This window comes from Schistocerca gregaria, chromosome 9 (assembly GCF_023897955.1).
Source record: "Schistocerca gregaria isolate iqSchGreg1 chromosome 9, iqSchGreg1.2, whole genome shotgun sequence".
Taxonomy (NCBI): Eukaryota; Metazoa; Arthropoda; class Insecta; order Orthoptera; family Acrididae; genus Schistocerca; species Schistocerca gregaria.
Window position 1 is genome coordinate 142060454 of NC_064928.1, and position 23491 is coordinate 142083944.

The 23491-nt window shown below is 40.8% G+C and overlaps 1 protein-coding gene across 2 annotated transcripts in view; it reads left to right on the forward strand.

Annotated features, from left to right (window-relative positions):
- LOC126291710 (uncharacterized) overlaps positions 1-23491 on the forward strand; it is a 327921-nt gene that overhangs the window by 283427 nt on the left and 21003 nt on the right. The window contains exons 23-24 of one of the 2 annotated variants that reach the window (XM_049985366.1): positions 10568-10832; positions 21016-21119. In XM_049985366.1, the coding sequence (XP_049841323.1) occupies positions 10568-10832; positions 21016-21119 (369 nt within the window). The remainder of the gene's footprint in view (positions 1-10567; positions 10833-21015; positions 21120-23491) is intronic. The other variant, XM_049985367.1, reaches the window with a different exon arrangement.

Sequence of the window (23491 nt, forward strand, 5' to 3'; positions counted from 1 at the left end):
AAGGGAGAGGGTAAGGAGTCATTCCAATCCCGGGAGCGGAAAGACTTCCCTTGGGGGAAAAAAAGGACAGATGTACACTCGCACACACACACACACACACACACACACACACACACATATCCATCCGCACATACACAGACACAAGCAGACATATTTAAAGGCAAAGAGTAAGTGTGTGTGTGTGTGTGTGTGTGTGTGTAATAGAAAGAAACTTCCACATGGGAAAAATATATTAAAAACAAAGATTCCAAGACTTACCAAGCGGGAAAGCACCTGCAGACAGGTACAATGAACAAAACACCCAAACACACACACAGAATTACTAGCTTTCGCAACCGATGGTTGCTTCTTCAGGAAGGAGAGGGAAAGACGAAAGGATGTGGGTTTTAAGGGAGAGGGTAAGGAGTCATTCCAACACCGGGAGCGGAAAGACTTCCCTTAGGGGAAAAAAAGGACAGGTGTACACACACACACACACACACACACACACACACACACACACACACACACATCCATCCGCACATACACAGACACAAGCAGACATATTTAAAGGCAAAGAGTAAGGGCAGAGATGTCAGCCGAGGCGGAAGTACAGAGGCAAAGAAGTTGTTGAAAGACAGGTGAGGTATGAGCGGCGGCAACTTGAAATTAGCGGAGGTTGAGGCCTGGCGGATATCGAGAAGAGAGGATATACTGAAGGGCGAGTTCCCATCTCCGGATTTCGGATAGGTTGGTGTTGGTGGGAAGTATCCAGATAACTCGGACGGTGTAACACTGTGCCAAGATGTGCTGGCCATGCATCAAGGCATGTTTAGCCACAGGGTGATCCTCATTACCAACAAACACTGTCTGCCTGTGTCCATTCATGCGAATGGACATTTTGTTGCTGGTCATTCCCACATAGAAAGCGTCACAGTGCAGGCAGGTCAGTTGGTAAATCACATGGGTGCTTTCACACGTGGCTCTCCCTTTGATCGTGTACACCTTCCGGGTTACAGGACTGGAGTAGTTGGTGGTGGGAGGGTGCATAGGACAGGTTTTACACCGGGGGTGGTTGCAAGGGTAGGAGCCAGAGGGTAGGGAAGGAGGTTTGGGGATTTCATAGGAATGAACCAAGAGGTTACGAAGGTTAGGCGGACGGCGGAAAGACACTCTTGGTGGAGTGGGGAGGATTTCATGAAGGATATATCTCATTTCGGAGCAGGATTTTAGGAAGTCGTATCCATGCTGGAGAGCCACATTCAAGGTCTGATCCAGTCCCGGGAAGTATTCTGTCACAAGTGGGGCACTTTTGGGGTTCTTCTGTGAGAGGTTCTGGGTTTGAGGGGATGAGGAAGTGGCTCTGGTTATCTGCTTCTGTACCAGGTTGGGAGGGTAGTTGCGGGATGCGAAAGCTGTTTTCAGGTTGTTGGTGTAATGGTCGAGGGATTCAGGACTGGGTCAGATTCGTTTGCCACAAAGGCCTAGGCTGTAGGGAAGGGACCGTTAGATATGGAATGGGTGGCAGCTGTCATAATGGAGGTACTGTTGCTTGTTGGTGGGTTTGATGTGGACGGATGTGTGAAGCTGGCCATTGGACAGATGGAGGTCAACGTCTAGGAAAGTGGCATGGGAATTGGAGTAGGATCAGGTGAATCTGATGGAACCAAAGGAGTTGAGGTTGGAGAGGAAATTCTGGAGTTGTTCTTCACTGTGAGTCCAGATCATGAAGATGTCATCAATAAATATGTAGCAATCTTTGGGTTGGCAGGCTTGGGTAACCATGAAGGCTTCCTCTAAGCGACCCATAAATAGGTTGGCATACGAGGGGGCCATCCTGGTACCCATGGCTGTTCCCTTTAATTGTTGGTATGTCTGGCCTTCAAAAGTGAAGAAGTTGTGGGTCAGGATGAAGCTGGCTAAGGTGACGAGGAAAGAGGTTTTAGGTAGGGTGGCAGGTGATCGGCATGAAAGGAAGTGCTCCATTGCAGCAAGGCCCTGGACGTGCGGGATATTCGTGTATAGGGAAGTGGCATCAATGGTTACAAGGATGGTTTCCAGGGGTAACAGACTGGGTACAGATTCCAGGCGTTCTAGAAAGTGGTTGGTGTCTTTGATGAAGGATGGGAGACTGCATGTAATGGGTTGAAGGTGTTGATCTACGTAGGCAGCGATACGTTCTGTGGGGGCTTGGTAACCAGCTACAATGGGGCAGCCAGGATGTTTGGGTTTGTGAATTTTAGGAAGTAGGAAGAAGGTAGGAGTGCGAGGTGTTGGTGGGGTCAGGAGTTTGATGGAGTCAGGTGAAAGGTTTTGTAGGGGGCCTAAGGTTCTGAGGATTCCTTGAAGCTCCGCCTGGACATCAGGAATGGGATTACCTTGGCAAACTTTGTATGTAGAGTTGTCTGAAAGCTGACGCACTCCCTCAGCCACATACTCCCGACGATCAAGTACCACGGTCGTGGAACCCTTGTCAGCCGGAAGAATGATGATGGATCGGTCAGCTTTCAGATCACGGATAGCCTAGGCTTCGGCTGTGGTGATGTTGGGAGTAGGATTAAGGTTTTTCAAGAAAGATTGAGAGGCAAGGCTGGAAGTGAGAAATTCCTGGAAGGTTTGGAGAGGGTGATTTTGAGGAAGAGAAGGTGGGTCCCGCTGTGATCCAACTCCCCAAGACACTATCCAAATTGAACCCTGCCTGGAACAGTTCCGTCCTCCATCACATAAATAGGTTGGCATACGAGGGGGCCATCCTGGTACCCATGGCTATTCCCTTTAATTGTTGGTAAGTCTGGCCTTCAAAAGTGAAGAAGTTGTGGGTCAGGATGAAGCTGGCTAAGGTGATGAGGAATGAGGTTTTGGGTAGGGTGGCAGGTGATCGGCGTGAAAGGAAGTGCTCCATTGCAGCGAGGTCCTGGACGTGCAGGATATTTGTGTATAGGGAAGTGGCATCAATGGTTACAAGGATGGTTTCCGGGGGTAACAGACTGGGTACGGATTCCAGGCATTCGAGAAAGTGGTTGGTGTCTTTGATGAAGGATGGGAGACTGCATGTAATGGGATGAAGGTGTTGATCTACGTAGGCAGAAATACGTTCTGTGGGGGCTTGGTAACCAGCTACAATGGGGCAGCCAGGATGTTTCCTAAAATTCACAAACCCAAACATCCTGGCCGGCCCATTGTAGCTGGTTACCAAGCCCCCACAAAACGTATCTCTGCCTACATAGATCAACACCTTCAACCCATTACATGCAGTACATCTTAAACTTTTGCATAACTCGCTGTTATCTTTACAGAATTTTGTGACATTGTATAATACTTTTGAATTGTGATGCATTTGAAGTGTACTACATGAATGGAAAGGGTCATAGAACAGAGAATATACTGACCAATAGATGACATCAGGATATATTCAGCATACCGCAAAATGAAATGGATGATATGGAAGGGGAAAGAATTTAAGACCCAGAATTTGCCATGAAAGACTTGGCCATGGAACAGAACAAATGTCAATTATGACAGTGACCTTTGTTTTATTGGCATTAGGCCATGGTCTTTATAGCCTCTAATGATGTCTCCTGCATTAGGACATTAGGAGACAAAACATTGGCCACAGAAACATGCCATGGACCATGATGTAATATGCATCTAACAAAAATCATCAAGAACAGAAACATTGGCTGCGAAAACCTGCACTGGATGATGAAAATGCTGGTGATATGAACATAGTATTTGAAAATTTGCACAAAATAAGGGAAAGGCAAGAACTCACCTACAGGTGACATGTGTGGCATATAGAAACATGCAAGAGAAAACTATTTATAGTATCTTTCAAGTTTGTGCTCTTTCTGTAGTAGAAGCAAGAGTTCCTATAGCTAGGGGCAAGGGGCAGCCACCCACCCCCCTGCTAGCTCCCAGGAAAGGAAAAAAAATGTATATTTTAATTTATTCTTTAAAAAAATTAAAAGGTGTTGTTATGTAGGTTTTTAAAGGTGTTGGAACTGGAACTTATTTATGCCTACTTATGAGTGAATATTCATCTTCCAATGTATTAAAAATACAGCATATTTCAGCTCTAGAAACCCCCTCCCCACCCTCCTCACACACTACCATAAGGGCACCCTTTGTGTAGAAGTACACACACACACACACACACACACACACACACACACACAAAATCACACAGACACCTAAAAACATATTGCTGTGACCATGGTGAGACTGATTTTTGGTTATTAAAAGCTGTTGCCTGGTCTGCTGGAGGTGGGAAGGGGTAAGGAAGGAAGCAGGAAGTGAGGAGTGGGAAGTGGGATAGACCGAGGCAGGTCTTTCGACAGATGACTCAGTGGCTCCACAACAAGATGAAAGGAGCTCAGAAGGTAGAGCATAAAGAGGTAGAGAGAGTACCACCCAGGACTGGAGCAGCTGAATTACATTCTCCGCCATGGTTTCGATTACCTCCCATCGTGCCCTGAAATGAGAAATGTCCTGCCCACTATCCTTCTCACCCTTCCCACAGTGGTATTCCACCATCCACCAAACCTACACAATATACTTGTCCATCCTTACACAACCCCTGCTACCAATCCCATACCTCATGGCTCATACACCTGTAATATACCTAGATGGAAGACCTGTCCCATACCTCCTCCCACCAGCACCTGCTCCAGTCTGGTCACTAACATCACCTATCCCATCAGAGACAGGGCTCCCTGTGAAGCTGCAACCACTGTGCTGCAGTCTACGAAGGCATGACAACCAACAAGCTGTCTGTCCACATTAATGGCCATTGACAAACTGTGGCCAAGAAACAAGTGGACCACCCTGATGCTGAACACTGCCAAACATGATATCCATCATTTCAATGCCTGCTTCACAGCCTGTGGCACATGCTTCCTTCCCACCAACACCAGCTTTTATGAACTGCACAGGTGGGAACTTTCCTTGCAATACATCCTATGGTCCCATAACCCTCCTGGCCTCAACCTTCATTAGTCACTGTCCTCAGCCATATAGTCCCTTCCCTGTTCCCATTAAAGCACTAGACGGCCATCATTCCAGCACCACACCCAGTCTTTTTATTTCTCTCCTTTTCTGCCACTCCCTCCCTCTCTCCCCACCTCTCTCATGCCATCCCTCCAGCCTGCAGCACTTTCCTGTCCACCACCCCACCATAATAACCCTCCCACTCCCCACCCCAGCCTCTTCCTTACCTCCACCCAGTCACCACTCCCGTCATGCACTGATGCTGCTGCTCGCAGTGTGGTTTCAGTTGCCTGGGAGTGCAGTCGCGTGTGAGTTGCATTTGCGAGCGCGCGCGCGCGCGTGTGTGTATGTGTGTGTGTGTGTGTGTGTGTGTGTGTTTTTTGTGTATTGTTGATGAAGGCCTTTATGGCCGAAAGTTTGAATTGTGAGTCTTTTTGTTGTGCCTATCTGCAACTCAGCATCTCCCCTGTATGGATTTTCCATTGTTTGATTAAAAATGTCTATGAACATATACAGGGTGTTACAAAAAGGCATGGCCAAACTTTCAGGAAACATTCCTCACACACAAATAAAGAAAAGATGTTATGTGGACATGTGTCCGTAAATGCTTAATTTCCATGTTAGAGCTCATTTTAGTTTCGTCAGTATGTACTGTACTTCCTCGATTCACCGCCAGTTGGCCCAATTGAAGGAAGGTAATATTGACTTCAGTGCTTGTGTTGACATGAGACTCATTGCTCTACAGTACTAGCATGAAGCACATCAGTACGTAGCATCAACAGGTTAGTGTTCATCACGAACGTGGTTTTGCAGTCAGTGCAATGTTTACAAATGCGGAGTTGGCAGGTGCCCATTTGATGTATGGATTAGCACGGGGCAATAGCCGTGGTGCGGCACATTTGTTTCGAGACAGATTTCCAGAATGAAGGTGTCCCGACAGGAAGAAGTTTGAAGCAATTGATCAGCGTCTTAGGGAGCACGGAACATTCCAGCCTATGACTCGTGACTGGGAAAGACCTAGAATGATGAGGACACCTGCAATGGACGAGGCAATTCTTCGTGCAGTTGACAATAACCCTAATGTCAGTGTCAGAGAAATTGCTGTTTACAAGGTAACGTTGACCACGTCACTGTATGGAGAGTGCTACTGGAGAACCAGTTGTTTCCGTACCATGTACAGCACGTGCAGGCACTATCAGCAGCTCATTGGCTTCCACGGGTACACTTCTGCAAATGGTTCATGCAACAATGTGTCAATCCACATTTCAGAGCAAGTGTTCTCTTTACAGATGAGGCTTCATTCCAACATGATCAAATTGTAAATTTTCACAATCAACAAGTGTGGGCTGACGAGAATCCGCACGCAATTGTGCAATCACGTGATCAACACAGAGTTTCTGTGAACGTTTAGGCAGGCATTGTTGGTGATGTCTCGATTGGGCCCCACAGTCTTCCACCTATGCTCAATGGAGCACGTTATCATTATTTCATACGGGAAACTCTACCTGTGCTGCTAGAGCATGTGCCTTTACAGGTACGACACAACATGTGGTTCATGCAAGATTGAGCTCCTGCACATTTCAGTCGAAGTGTTTGTATGCTTCTCAACAACAGATTCGGTGACCAATGGATTGGTAGAGGCAGACCAATTCCATGGCCTCCACGCTCTCCTGACCTCAAACCTCTTGACTTTAATTTATGGGGGCACTTGAAAGCTTTTGTCTACGCAACCGTGTTACCAAATGTAGAGTCTCTTTGTGCTCGTATTGTGGACGGCTGTGATACGATATGCCATTCTCCAGGGCTGCATCAGCGCATCAGGGATTCCATGCAACAGAGGGTGGATGCATGTATCCTCGCTAACAGAGGACATTTTGAACATTTCCTGTAACAAAGTGTTTGAAGTCATGCTGGAACGTTCTGTTGCTGTGTGTTTCCATTCCACTATTAATGTGATTTGAAGAGAAGTAATGAAATGAGCTCTATCATGGAAACTAAGCATTTCTGGACACATGTCCACATAACGTATTTTCTTTCTTTGTGTGTGAGGAATGTTTCCTGAAAGTTTGGCCATATCTTTTTGTAACACCCTGTATACACGTTTTGTTCCACAGCACAAACTGTATTCACCACTGGAAACAGAACAGAATTAACCGAAATCTGGAAAAATAATTGATATAGACTGTCAAAGCACCTGATGATGAGCACCCAGGGCTTGAAATGCATTGTACATTGAAATAAAATCACGATTGTGACTAAAGGCAGTTGTTCTTTATTTTACAAAAGTAATACTGTCATGGAAGAAAAAGTGACAGAAATGGATAAAATTAAGTAAATATCATTTTTCTAACTAGCTCTACATCCTAATGATACTCTCACATTGTGGGTGTGGATCACAAAATAAAATCATAAAAGAAATAACAAATGTGCTATATAGATAAAAAACTTCTTGTCAATATGCAAAAGTTCAGATTTTGTAATGTGTGATGCATACTGTATAGAAAACATGACAGTGGTACTTTGTATTACTTTGAATGATTACTTGTGGTGAGTGAAATGTATCAGTGACTGTTCACAAGCTGTTACTTTTATTGCTTACTTACTCAATAGCTGTCATTACTAGGTTGGTTTTGGCGCCACTTAAAACTTTCTGTCAGAGAAGTCTTAACACTTTCAGTGCTTAAGGTATCTAATCAAGCCTACTTGTGGCTTGCAGCTAACAGTTAAGCCTTAATCTTATGAAGACGTATATTATGCAGTTTCATAATAAGCAATGTGTTGTAACTCTATAGTGTGAGCACACTGTTGTTCAACAAGAGGCTGAAGAATTTCTTCCACTTACATATTGGCTGTATATCAAACCTAGGAAGAAAACATGTAAAGTAGAGTACCACACTTGTTGCCAAGTATCTTGTAATGTTGTACAGATATAATATCAAAAATAATACTAACCAAGTTTTGTTCTGCTTCCACATGAAAAGATTCATAGTCATAGTAAATGAAGTACAGAATAGTACAAAGCCTGATAACTATAGAACACACCAATGCGCAGTCTTGTAGGAGAGCATATAACAAGCAGGAAAACATATGAGACCAAGGGCCCCATGCACTGAGCTTGTACTGGGCTGTTGTGCAGACAGCACAGCACTTGCTGTGTCGTCTGTCCATGTTCGAGACAACCTTGTTAGGACAGCCGTGGAGGCACTTGCATCATGCACTGTTTGATTATGCACACTCTTGCTATAGGGTTATGAGGCAATAATAATATTTCAGCACCAGAAACAGACATCAATGCATTAAGTGAAATGTATAAAATTTCTACACAGTCCGACTGGGTAAGTTAAAAGGAAATCCACAACCAGATAAACTTATTAAGAATCTCATTTCAGCATCTTATGTCCTTAAAAGCATCTCTCATTATGTTGACTTACTGACAAGAGTAGTGGCTTATTTTGTCTATTTCCGCTACTTGTCTTATGCAGTTATCTACATCTACATCCATAATCCGCAAGCCACCTGACAGTGTGACAAGCCATTTGGGACAGTGCACGTAAAGTACACAAAGTGCTTGTTTAGCAGAAGGGAGCAGTGAGGATATTGCAGAAGCATTTGTAAGGATATTGGAATTCTTACACTCACTTCCCAATACATTTACTCCCTACCTTAATGGCTTTTGTTGTTGATGATAAAAATCATTTTCAACAGGGCTGGGACCCACACTCACAGTAAAATTTTCATGTAAAGTTTGCCTCATTGTTTAGGGTTCAGAACCATTAAAAGAAATTCAACAGGTGCCCATCTCACATAAAGTAAGAATTGGGCATTCATACCACTTCAAAAGAAAATTAAAAACATGCCTCATTAGTCACTATTTCTACAAATTATGTCAATACCTAATTTCATGGAGTGATCAGTTCTGGTATCTACATGGCAAGTGGAAATGTACTGTAAATAGGACTGTCTTAGAAAAGTAGCTGTGTAATCAAGTAATATTAAGCCACCAATAGCAGGTTAACAGTATCTATCTAGTATAACAGAGGAGGCAGTAGCTTTAATTTACTTAACTAAATTTAGCTGTCTTTAAAAACGAATAGCAAGAAACATCGCAATAATAGTTTGCTCTTAATACAGTTTACAGATTAAGTTGCCTTCCTTTGTTTGTCATTTGTTAACATATACCTGCTGACTAGTTTCCACATTGCTGAAGGTTCTTCTTCTTGAAAGAATCTATGGAACAGAATGAATGAACGAGTGAATTATGAAGGTCACACAATAAATAATGCAATACATCTTTTTCTCATCCAATTTCAGATTAAAAAATGTGGAATTTGTTGTGGAGCATCGTGGAATATTCCCACTTCAGCCCCTATAATTTCACGAAGTTTCAATAGGTGGTAGCACTATATGTAGCCTTAAAAATGGCATCTGTAACAGAGATGCATTCCAAACAGAGAGTTGTCCTCAAGTTTCTTTTGGCGGAAATTAGAGCAGCACAGATATTCATAAGCACTTTCAGAATGTCTACAGAGCCCTGACAGTGAACAAAAGCATGGTCAGTCATTGGGCAAGGTGTCTGTCATTTTTGCCACAAGGTCACACAGACCTGTCCAATCTCTCACGTGGCGCTCAACCACACATATCTGTGATTCCTGCAATGTTGGAATGTGAGAACACTCTCATTTGAGGTGATCAACAGACCACAATCAATTACCTTGCTTCTCAGCTGGATATCTCTGTTGGTAGTACTGATGTGTTTGTCCAACAGTTAGCCTTCTGAAAGGTGTACTGGGCTCTTCGCTACTTAACGAAACACCATAAAGAACAATGAATTGCTAACATGTTATGTGGTTGATCATGACCATTTTTTGTCACACTTCATCACTGCTGATGAAAGAAGGGTTCATCACTTTGAATCAGAAACAAAATGGAATTCATAGAGTGGTGCTACACCACCTCTCCTTCAAATAAATAATTCAAAGCCAGTAAAGTCAAGGCGATGGTCTTCTGAAAGTCTGAAGGGCTTCTGTTAGATGTCCTCCTTCATGATGCAACAATCAACTCTCGAGTGTATTGTGTACCCTCAGGAAATTGAAGAAATGACTTCCACATGTTTGTCACGACAAAAATTCAAACAAACTTCACCTTCTCCATCACAACACAAGGTCTCACACAAGTGTGCACTCCTAAGAGGAGCTCACAAAACTTCATTGGACTGTTCTTGCTCATCCACTCTACAGCCTGGATCTCACACTTTCCGACTTCCACCTGTTTGACCCAATGAAGGATGGACTCCATGGAAAGCAGTATGCGGATGATGGGAAGCTTATTGATGGAATAAGACACTAGTAGCTCTGACATGTAGCAGTAGAGTGGTACCATGTAGAATATAGACCCTCCCAATATGGTGGCATAGGGCTGTTTCATTGAATGGAGGTTGTGTTGAGAAAAAGGGTTTTGTAGCCAAATAATGGGGAATAATGTCGTGTACTGGAATCCTGAATGAAACAAAACTACTTTCAGAAAAAAAATATTGCATTACTTATTGAATGAGCCTCATATTGTGTCTTGTGTAGAGGTTGTTCTTATATTAAAATTCTTGTAGGTGTACAAGCAGTGGAATGCAGGCAGCAGCAATACACCTCCTGAGTTGTGTACTGGCTGCTTCTGCAAAACAGAGTGGACCAGGGAGTCAAAGACTTCAGGAGCTACTCATGGTAGCAAATGTCATGTCACAAATTGTCACCAATCCTACCAGCAATGAAGAGTTGCGGAAAGGAGTTGCTGATGGACTTTGTTTGCTTGTGCCAGTGTTACCATTATTCAGCATATCCTGTACAGATGTAAAATACGTGCTTCTACATTCACAAGTATGTATATTTTTCTCTATGTCTCTTGTGTGGTATAATCACTTACCTTGTATTTGGAACACACACAAATCTCCATCCTCTCCTCCTGGTGTAGGTTTTTGTACTTTAGTCCTGTAAAATGTTTGGAAATAGGGCTCTAATTCGGAAAGATAAACACTTCAGCTATTCATTTATTTTCAATTATTTATTTTATCTATGTTGGTCATTTCAACAACTTATTTCATGAAGGAGACCTGTTTTGTTTGAAACATTATCTGTCATTTCAGTATAAAAGATGTTCACAAAAGAAAATAAAAATTCATTGTGTCAGGAGACTATTACATCTCATAAAATATATTAAACAATTGTTTTTGTGTAGTCCTTCTTTAGCTTATTCTGGCACTAGATTGCAGAAAGTGTAGAATATATGTAATTAAAAGCTTACAATTTCCTAGTTTTGTGTTTATATACACATCTATATTTCATAAGTAAACCAAGTGCAAAGTAGCAAACAATGCTCCAGAGTCCAGTGGATTCTTGTCAGATGCTGTACGGAATGTGCAGCTGGTTAGCTCCCATTTTAACCATAACATACTATAGATCAGTTGAGAAAAAAATGGTGCCCAATTATTAGAAGAAAGCACAAGTCACACATGTCTACAAGAAGGGTAGCAGAAGTGATCCACAAAACTGCCAACCCTTGTCATTGATGGTAATTGATTGTAGAGTTCTAGAACATGTTCTGAACTCAAACATAATGAGTTATCTTGAACAGAGTGACTTCCCCCATGCCAACCACAACATATTCTGAAAACATCAGTTGTTTGAAACTGAACTTCCATTTTTCCCATGTGACATCCTAAATAGTCGCATATCAAGTCCATGAGGTAGATGCGGTATTTTGTAATTTCCAAAAAGCATTTGACTTGGTACCAGACCAACAGTTATTGACAAAAGTACAGCTACATTTGGTATCATAGAAAATATATGACTGGTTTTAGTTTTTCTTGGTAAGTAGAATAGAACATGTTATCTCAGACAGAGAGTCACTGACAGAAGTACAAGTAACTTGATGTGTGCCCCAGACAAGTACGATGACAATGATGATGATCGTGATGTTTGGTTTGTGGGGTGCTCTCAACTGCGCGGTTATCAGCACCCGTACAAATTCCCAACCTTTGCTCAGTCCAAACTCGCCACTTTCATGAACGATGATAAAATGATGAGGCAGGCGAAAATACCTGATCCCACCGGGAATCGAACCTGGGACCCTGTGCTCAAGAAGCGAGAATGCGACAGCAAGACCACGAGCTGCGGATCAGACAAGTGCACTGGGGCCCTTGTTGTTCACGTTGTATTAATGACATGGCAGGCAATATGAATGGTACCAATAACCTAATACGTTTTGGGGATGTTGCAGTTATATGTAGTGAAGTACACTCTGAAACAAGCTGCACAAATATCCAGTCAGTTCTAGACAAGAGTTCGAAGTGATGCAAAGCTTTGCAAATGGTTTTAAATTTTCAGAAATGTAAAACTGTGCTCTGCACAAAATGGAGAAAAGTAGTGTCCTATGATTGTGTCTGCACCTACATCTGCATTCACACTCCACAAGCCACTGTATGGTGTGTGGCAGAGGGTACCTTGTACTACTACAAGTCATTTCCTTTCCTGTTCCACTCGCAAATAGGGTGAGGGAAACATGACTGTAGGCCTCCGTACAAGCCCTAACTTTGCACATCTCATCTCTGGCAGTGAATGTTGGTGGCAGTTGAATAGTTCTTCTGTCAGTTTCAAATGTTGACACTCTAAATTCTCTCAATAGTGTTCCTTGAAAAGAATGTCATTTTCCTTCCAGGGATTCACACTTTTATTTACTTCATGAAGCACCTCTGCAATACTTGCATGTTGATCAAACCCAGTGGTAACAAATCCAGCAGTCCATCTCTGCATTGTTTCGATATCTTCCTTTAACCCAACCTGGTTGGGATTCCAAACTCTGTGGCAGTATTCACAAATGGGTTGCACTAGTGTTAAAACACTGATGCTTCAAATAATAAAAGCTCCAAAATAGATGAACTGGAAATCACTCTGACAGAATGTGCAGATATTAGAGTTGTTTGTTTATTTGAGCACTAGTTTACTGAGAACATAATTAAAATTTTAAATGAAATAGGGAACTTCAGGTTAGTAAGTAGCTTTTGCAGAAGAAACAAGTCATGTGGGGGCTCATGTAAACATCTATATAATGATATAAATTATGCGACCATTTTTTTAATTATTTAAATGAAAAATGTGTTTGGGAGCTGTTGTGCAGAAATAGTGGACTCTCTAGCAAATGTTTTAATAAGCTCAATATACAGAATCCCTGGAATGCCAACAACAAAACTATTCTTATTTAAGCTTCAAATTGTGCTAGAAGACCTTTGTAGAGAAAAAAATGTAATACTGCTGATTTTAATACAGAGATCACATTTTATAGTAGCTATGCTTCAAGATTCAATGACTTAGTAAAGAAATGTGGTTTCAAATTGAATTTCTTTGAGTCTACCAGACACAATGGCCAATATGCAACCTGTATTGACAATGTTCTAACTAATTATGCATTGAGGATGTGTATAAATTTTGTCTAGACATAGGTATTTCAGATCATGTTGCATTGTTCATTGAGCTGCCACAGACAGGAACATTTCATGTATGAGAACCCATGTGAGAAGCAACTTTGGCAAAGAAGACTTGCTAATATTTAGTACGAAACTAAAAGAGAAAAAAATGACCTTTCAATCATTGTAACAGAAGTGATGAAAACTTTGAGACATTTCTAACTTGTTTTCTTGATGTATTTAATGAAACATTTCCACCTAGATTCTGCAGCAATAAAATTACAAATAAATTAAAGTGGATTACCCAGGGCATAAAAAATTGTCAGTGTAAGGAAATGGCAACTGCACAGAGAATTAAAATATAATAAAGATACTGATTTCATTGAATACGTTAGACTCTATGAAGTCATATGTAAAAGAGTTGTCAATGCAACAAAACAGCTGGCAAATAACAGGCTAGTTTGAAACCATAAAAATAAGAAGACAAAGGCTATGTGGTCAAATTCTTCATAGATGTAGATGTAACAGATTATCACAACCAAGTAAATAAATCCCTTTGGCCCAACTGAAAACTCTGAAAGCTTTACAAAATTTTTAAAATTTTCTGTGGAAGATGTAGAAAATGCTATACTAACATTAAAGAACAAGACATCTGCAGGTTGTGATGGAATGTCCATCCAAGTTGTTAAAGTGGTACACAATAAAATTGCAAATCCACTAGCTCAAATAATAAAGCAATGTTTTGAAGAGGGCTGTTTCCCAGAGGTATGGAAACATGTTTAAGTCAAACCACTCTTCAAGAAGGGATCAAGAGAGATCATGGTAAACTATCATCCTATCTCAATTGTCCCAGTCACATCTAAAATATCTGAAAAACTTGCTGTTGCCCAAATCCAAAACTAGATATTCTATTATTCTAAACAATCAATTGGTTTCAGTAGGGAAACGCTCTACAGATAAAGTGAACAGTTTCATTGAGAAAATAAGTACATCATTAGACAAGAGAAATAAAGTGGCAGGAATTTTCTGCAACCTAACAAAGGCATTGGATTCTGTAAACCATGCATTGCTTACTTACAAACTTAAAAAGTACAGCATTAGCAGCAGTGCACTACAAAGGCTTGAATCTTAGTTATCAAACAGAAAGCAAAGAGTTAGCATCTCTTTAAATGACGCAAGTTTTCTTTCTGACTCGAAAAAAAAGTATCTCAGGGTATTCCACAAGGCTCAATATTAGGCCCAGTCCTATTTCTCTTGTATGTTGATAACTTACCATTAAATATCAGTTCCCTATCAGTTCTGTTCACAGATGCCATTAAATATCAGCTCCTCATCAGTTCCATAGTACCTTACAAACTGAGTTTCAGCTAAATGGGTTGAATCTAAACATACCTAAGACTCACTTGATACAATTCAAAACCAAACAGTCAAAATGTGAACAGATTAAGATCGTTCACAACAACCAAGATATAGAAGAAACTACATGCCCAGGGAACTCAATACATGAGAATTAAAACTTGTAATAAATTAAAAGGGAACAATTAAATGCAGATGAATTTACATCCCCTTAAAAGAAAGCTATATGAAGTACTTTCACTAAAATGTTAATTTTCAGTGGATGAATTCATGCTGGATGGACTGGAAATTGGAGCTGCATATAATGTGTTTCATATTCTAAGAAATATCATTGCAGTGTTATTATTTATTTTAGTGTTATTATTTATTAGTGTAAAAGTCATTGTAACTGTATTATAAATATTTGACATGTCTCCTTTACACATACCAAATGGATTACAAATGCACGTCATGAGCTGCACACACCACAAATCCGCAATTTGTCTGCCACCCACTTCGCTTCCTCATTCCACCAATTTGTTCTATTCTTCCTTGTATCTGCTGCTACATTCCCACATATGTCTTCTACTGACTGTAGAAATATTGATTTCCATCTAATCCAAATGACATTCATATCCTCATCCTCATCAATTCTACTATGAAACCTGGTCATCACCAATTCTGCATATTAAGGTTTTTCTCTTCCTTCTGAAATTCCTTCAGTTTAATCGACTTGAGTTTCTTGGTTTTAAGTTTAGCTTGTTTCCTGAACCTAGTTTTCATCACCAACAGCTTATGATTTCTAGCAAGTTCTGGTCCTTGTATAGACTTCACATACATGATATTACTTCATATATCCTGGGGATGTATAAAGTAACCTATAATGCAGAATGAGATCCTCACAGCTTTACTTCTGCCAGTACCTCATCTTCTACCTTACAGAAGATAACCATTTGGAAGTGTACACTATGTGATCAAAAGTATTCGGACACTTGATGGAAATGACTTCCAAGTTTGTGGTGCCCTCCATCAGTAATGCTGGAATTCAGTATGGTGTTAGCCCACCCTTAGCCTTGATGACAGTTTCCATTCTCACATGAATACGTTCAGTCGGATGCTGGAAGGTTTTTTGGGGAATTGCAGCCCATTCTTCACGGGGTGCTACACTGAGGAAAGTTGGCATTCCGAAACATACCAAAGGTGTTCTATAGGATTCAGGTCAGAACTCTGTGCAAGCCAGTCCATTACAGGGAAGTTATTGTCATGTAACCATTCCGCCACAGGCCATGCATTATGAACAGGTGCTCGATCATATTGAAAGATGCAATTGCCATCCCTGAATTGCTCTTCAACAGTGGGAAGCAAGAAGGTGCTTAAAACACCATTGTGGGCCTGTGCTGTGATATTGCCACAAGGGGTGCAAGCTCTATCCATGAAAACCACAATCACACCATAATACCACCGCCTCCGAATTTTACTGTTGCACTACACACGCTGGCAGATAACATTCACGAGACATTTGCCATGCCCACACCTTGCCATCGGATCACCATATTGTGTACTGTGTGTCGTCAATCTACACGTTTTTCCACTGTTCAGTTGTCCAATGTTTGTGCTCCTTACAACCAAGCGAGGCATCATTTGGAATTTACTGGCATGATGTGTGGCTTATGAGCAACTGCTCAACCATGAAATCCAAGTTTTCTCAGCTCCACCTAACTGTCATAGTACTTGCAGTTTTTAATTCCTGTGTGATGTTCTGGATAGATGTCTGCCTATTACACATTAAGGACCCTGTTCAACTGTCAGCGATCTCTCTCAGTCAACAGCCAAGGTCAGCCTGTACACTTTTGTGCTGTACATGTCCCTTCACATTTCCACTTTTCTATCACATCAGAAATAGTGGACCTAGGGATGTTTACGAGTGTATAAATCTTTCATACAGACAGTATGACACAAGTGACACCCAATCACCAGACCACATTCAAAGTCCATGAGTTCTGTGGAGCTTCCCATTCTGCTCTCTCACGATGTCTAATGACCACTGTGATTGCTGATATGGAGTAACTGGCTGTAGGTGGCAGCACAGTGCACCTAATATGAAAAACATATGTTTTTAGGGATGTCCAGATACTTCTGATCACATAGTGTAGCAAGTGACAGATAAAATACAGTTTACTGAATGGCTGATTTGCTTCAGTTTTGAATAAAAATTCATTCCAAAGCATATACCAACAGTGATAGCAAGTTAAAGTTATCTGCTATCTGATCAAAAGTAGCCAGTCACCTATTAGTGGACTTTAATATGGGGTGTGTCCACCCCTTCATCTTTATTACAGTTTTAATTCTGCTGTAAACACTTTCAGTGATTTGCCTGAATGTGGGTGGAGGAACAGTAGTCTGTTCTTCCTCAATACCTGAAACCAGACAAGGTAGTGGTGCTATATGGTGGGGTCTGGAGTCAAGTCAATGTTCTAATTCTTCCCAAAGGTGTTCCATTGGGTTCAGGTTGAGATTCTAGACAGGACAATCCATTTCAGGAATGTTATTATCCACAAAGCACTACCTCACTGATGCTGCTTTATGACAGGGTGCATACAAACAAACATTGCTCCAAACTGTTTCTCTACTGTGTGTAGTGCTCATTGCTGTAAAATGTGTTTGTGACCTTCTTAAGCACAGTAATGGGACCACAACCTAACCAAGTGAAACACCCCCATACCATTGTAGTGGTTAATAAAAAGGAAAAGAAAAGAAAAGGTTGAAAATGTGGGAAGAAATGGTGAATAAAAACGGAGTTTTAAAATTGTTAACGATCATTAAAACGGGAAAGAATCAAATGCAAATCGGACTTCCTATTACAGAAAAGCTAACGGACTTCATGATTCAGAAAGCTATTGTTGGGGTGGTCCTTGTGGCGTTTCTGGGCAAGAGTCAAACAAATTTCCACCACTAAAATTATTTGAAAGAGAACAGAGAATAACAAAATGTGATTAACAGGGGGAAATTGCATAGATAAGAGTTCATTCATTACCAATTTAATATGTCTTCTCTTGTGCAGCATCTGGATCTTGTTCTCCAACACTCTCCTGTTTCATTTGTGCATGAAAAAGTTGTAGGTGCTCCAAAATCTTGCAGTAAATTTCATCGTCCAGGAATTACTAATATCTACAAACGAATACCATCTTGATATTGAATGAAATGTATTTTACGGCTGCTTCCATCCTCCAAATTTCATACAAGCTTCCACAATACTATATGTCTGCACATCAATAAGTTTTTACGTCTTAATCAGACTGGGTACAACGAATAAGTTTTTACATCTGAATCATACCAAGACTAGCAAATAAGTGAAGTTAAGCTTTTGCTCTCAAGAGACAATAGTGGGTAGAAAACAAAAAGAGTTACAATTTTTGAACCTTCATTTTCTTATATTTTCTCTGCCATAAAACACTCATACAGCTGTGATGGTATAATTTATATTTGAGGGAACGAGTGTAGTGTGGTGAAATTCAAAGTCCCACTACATCATACTGCCATCTGCTCCGCACTTCACTGCTGGCACAGAGTGATGGGAGGTAATGTTCTCCTGGCATTTTCCAGACCTAAATTGTTTGATCAGATTGCCCCATGGTATAGTGTGATTCATCACTCCAAATCACTCATTTCCTGTCATTCACTGTCCAGTGGCATCATTATGTACACTACATCAAGTGTCAGTTAGCACTGACCACAGAAATACGAGGTCTGTTCAAAAAATTCTGGAACTTTGCCCACAAAATTTTTCTACGCTAACCTTTTACTTATTGTGTGTGATCTCCATTGAAATACTCTCCTCAACAATTGATTCACCTCTCCCAATGCTGTTCCCACTTTTGGACGCAGCCTCGGTACAGCTCTCGCTGGATCGCACGAATTTTCCTTTATCTCATATATCATTGCAAATCTTCATCCTTTCATTCGGATTTTCGACTTTGGAAATAAAAAAGTCTGTGGGAACCAGGTCTGGAGAGTATGGGGGATGATGCAGCACAGTGATTTTGTTTTTTGTGCAATAGTCACACACCAAGAGGGAGGAATAGGCAGGTGCATTATTATTATGCAAGAGTCTTGATTGTCTTGCCACATTTCAGACCATTTCCTTCTCTCATTTTTTTGCAGGCATCACAAATCATCCTGATAGTATCATTGATTAACAGTTTGTCCCTGTGGCATCAGTTCATAATGAACTAAGCCTTCAAAGTTAAAGAGAACTATCAGCATGAGCTCTGACATTTGACCTAACCTGGTGAGCCTTTTTTGATCTTGGAGAACCTCTCCCGCCCCTTTGTGAAGACTGAACTTAGTCTCAACATCATTACTGTAGACCCAAATCTCATCACCATTAAGATTCTCTTAAGGAACATCTCGTTCTCATTTGTGCGATTCAAAAGCTTTCCACAGATTGTGAGATGAAGGTCTTTCTAGTTTTGACTCGAAGAGTCACGGGACTTACTTGGTTGCAACATGATGTATTCCAAGATGCTGTGTCAGGTTTTCATGACATGATCAAACTGAAGTGTTACATTCTTCTGCAATTTCTCTGACAGTCAGTCTTCAGTTGGTATGCACAGTTTTATTAATGTTCCTGACAAGAGTGTTGTCAGTAGACGTCGAAGGTCGTCCTGAATGAGAGTTATCATTAACTTCTGTCTGGCCATTTTCAAACCATGTGAACAATTTGTAACACTGAATACAACTTAAGCACTCGTCACCATAGGCTTCCTGCATCATTCTGTGTGTATCTATAAAGGTGTTCTTGAGTTTCACTCAAAGACGCATTGCTCTTCGAACTTTGCCATCCGAAATTTCCAAACTGTGTGACACAACTTTCTACTCGATACAGCACTGAAAAATAACTAATAGACATATGACAATAAAACTTCTGGCTGTTACACATTAAACATATGTGTGTGTAGGTATGCCAAACCTTTTGCTCCAACACGCGATTGGCCCGAAATTATGAATGTTCCAGAATTTTTTTAACAGACCTCATACATGGTTTACAATAAGCTGTTCGACCAATCTTCCTCATTCTTTCTGACACCCTAACTGTAGTTAGTGTGCAAGCTGTACTTTTGGTAGCACTACCCACGAGTGACTTCTTGCATTGATTTCAAGTGATTCTTTACAACCACCCTCTGCAGTGCTCAGTGGTCCCTGTCTGTCGCATACAAAGTCTGCCTGGATATGGTTTAGCTTTAGTTGTTCCTTCATGTTTCCACTTCATAGTCACGTCACAGACAGTTGACTTTGGCAGCTATAGAATGGCTGAAGTGTGTCGGTAGACGTCGAAGCGCGTCCTGAATGAGAGTCATCATTAACTTCCATCCAGCCATTTTTAACCGTATGAACCATATGTAACACTGAATACAGCTTAAGCACTCATCAGTGTAGGCTTCCTGCATCATTTGGTGTATCTCTGACATACTAAATATGACTCTGAAAGTCAGTGAGCTCTGCTGGCCAACCTATTGTGCTATTCTGCTTCTCTACTGACAACACTGTACTCCCCACCTCTTTTTATACTGGCATGCCCATCTCTCCTAATATGTAGTGGTCCATACCCCACATTTGATATGAGTGTCTGGATACTTCTGATTGGATAGTGTATATCTAATGCTCATTGAGTTACTACTTTTGTTCAGCACACTGCATATAGTTTGTTCATGACATCCTGGATGAGTTTTCATTGGGTTGGAGGAAGCAGAGGAACCAGACTCTGCTGACCAAAGCCCAACACATAGACAGATGCAGGCAGAGTGACAGTACTGGGGAAATGTACAGCATTTTCCTCGTGCAGTGCTGGCACTATGCATGTACTTACTGGTTTGGCACAGCATGACAATCAGTTTATAATTGGTACTGTACACCCGAGTACTGTACTGCCAGATTGCCAATGTTGGCTGCAACTGAATGTGAAATACTGGTTTATGAAGTCAACTGACTTCTACCAGCTACAGCTGATCCAGAAGTAGGTATCCTTAATCCAGGATGTTGTGAATAAGCTATAACTGATAGATACTGACACAGACTTTTGTTGTCAGGGCTATCAGTTGAACAGATTTTTCACTGCCACCTTCTCTCACAGTATAACACTATGCAGCACTTTTCAGGGTTTTCGACCAAAAACATTTTTCATTGTTACGTGGTATTAAAATATAGCTTCCTCTGTGTTACTGAATATTTTATGTCAGACAGGTATATAACTGTATTGTATTTGGCAGGTGAAACTTCTCCAGGATGAAGATCCAGATGTTCGTTTGGCTGCAGCTAATATTTTTCCTAATGCAACTGCTTACACTGCACTCCAGAATATACTCTCATCGAGGTTCGTGAGTGACAACTGCAGTTGTTTAATAATTAATTATTTTTGTGTAGGCTCCTAATAACTAAAGTATTACAAAGTATTTGCACAGATGCATATCTGCAGCTGGGAAACATATTTATAGAATAAAAATCGACTTCAGTTGCCAGTAATTTTCTTAATTTATTACATGAGTAGTTTTGAAGCTTAAAGCTTCATCTTCAGGTTCCACCAACTGTGAACAATAGGAGGGGCTACAAATGCACAAGTGCCATGGGGTTGACATACTAAAATGAAACCCACTGTTGTGGAAAGTGGTTTACTCACAAAATTATGAGAACATAAATGTGTGGTGGTCAGAGGGGCCAGTCATGGGAGGACACACCCACATCTAACAAATCCATGGGACTGGAACAAAAATCCTAACTTTGGAGAGGATTTCAGACAGAAATGAAAATTATATCATAAATAAATAGGTAACTGAACTCAAGCTGAGGTCCAGCAACCACAGTGCCTGCCTCGACAGCATGACACAGAAGTGACTGGTGCAAATGACCCAGAAGCCAGCTGATTGTGGTGGAAGCCGCTGATGTAGGACCGAGCAAGGTGGGAAACTTCAGTAAATAGCCACAAAAGAGTGGTCCATTCACTTACATAATTGTGGTTCATGATATCAGTACACACTAGAACTAAAAATATAAGAATGATAAAATAACATATGAATGTGGAGAACTGGCAAAAATGCCTAAAAGCCAACTTGACAGAGTACATCAGATTAAAGAGATACAGGGTAAAAATACAACTAAAACAGTGGGTATGGATTATGTATAAAAATATATCTAAAAATTAAATGATAAGACAATGGGAGGTCATGTATGGTAGGAGAATGATGCAAATTTTTAGAATTGAACTCATGTAATGACTTATCCTTATTGAGCAAAAACATCTTGGTACAAAAAGCTTAGTTAAACTTAAAATCTGGCTGCTGGGCCGAACAGTTCTAGGTGCTTCAGTCCAGAACCACGCAGCTGCTATGGTCGCAGGTTCGAATTTGCCTCGGGCATGGATGTGTATGATTCCTTAGGTTAGTTAAGTTTAAGTAGTTCTAAGTCTAGGGGATTGATGACCTCAGATGTTAAGTCCCATAGCGCTTAGATCCATTTGAACCAATAAACTTAAAATTATAAACACAACAATCCTGTAGAAGCCCAGGTTAATGCCCCTCAGAGTATAGTACTTCCTCGCCTGCCCTGCATCTTTGTAGCTGTGCATGTCTCAAGCAGCCTAGTCATCTCAATGATGGTATATCTTGGCACAACCATCAACCTGTTGTAATCAGAGCCAACCGCAGTGGCCGAGCTGGAACCATGCGACTGCTACGGTTGCAAGTTCGAACCCTTTCTCGGGCGTGGATGTGTGTGATGTCCTTAGGATAGTTAGGTTTAAGTAGTTCTAAGTTCTAGGGGACTGATGACCTCAGAAGTTAAGTTCCACAGTGCTCAGAGCCATTCGAACCATTTGATGTAATCAGAAACGTGATTCATCCGACCAAGCGGCACATTTCTGTTGCTCCATTTGTGGCAATTTTGTCAGTAGACTGATTCCCTGCTACACTTTTTTACTTTCTTTGCCATGTCGCATGCCCACATCAGCAGTAAGTGGCTTTTGACCTTGAGACAGTTAGTGGTCATAATGTTCTGATCATCAGAGTTCACATACAATAAGGCAACCAGTATTTCTGTTAAAACAGATATAAATGTTGACCTAAATGGTTAGAAGAAGGAATGTATTCCCTCCCTTTCTCTGCCTCATTGTTAGTGTCCCTTTCATCATCCAGTTGTGACACCTCTTCAGTGTGGGACTATGTCTTTATAGGGTGTTTGTGACTCACAGTGGTGTATGAGTTGGCTTTCATGCAGCACTGACTTATCTCACACAATTTCTTCCAAATTCTTGCTGATTTTCTATTGATACTTTGTTAATTCATTATATGTCTTATTAAGACAAACTTGTTTAGGCATTTTGCAATTTTCAGGTGATCCTGCAATGATGGTGCAACTTTTCATAAAAATGTATGTTGCTTACATCTATATTGTAATACGGAATTATATGTCTTTTTTTATGTGGAAGTAGTTACTTGCTTTACATCTCAGATATTATGATGTATATTAACTGTTATCTTGTGGAGTGTCTTTATCTCTCAGTGCTATTGGTAACATTTATAATAGCATTTATGTAGCACTTATATATGTTTTACAGTTTTCTCTAGTAATGTTTACACATTTACAACGAATTTTACTTGCAGAAAATCAGCAATAATAAGTAAATTACAAGGATAGTATAACTATAAATTTGTGTTTCTTGTACAACGATATTTGTGTTGAGTATTCTATTTC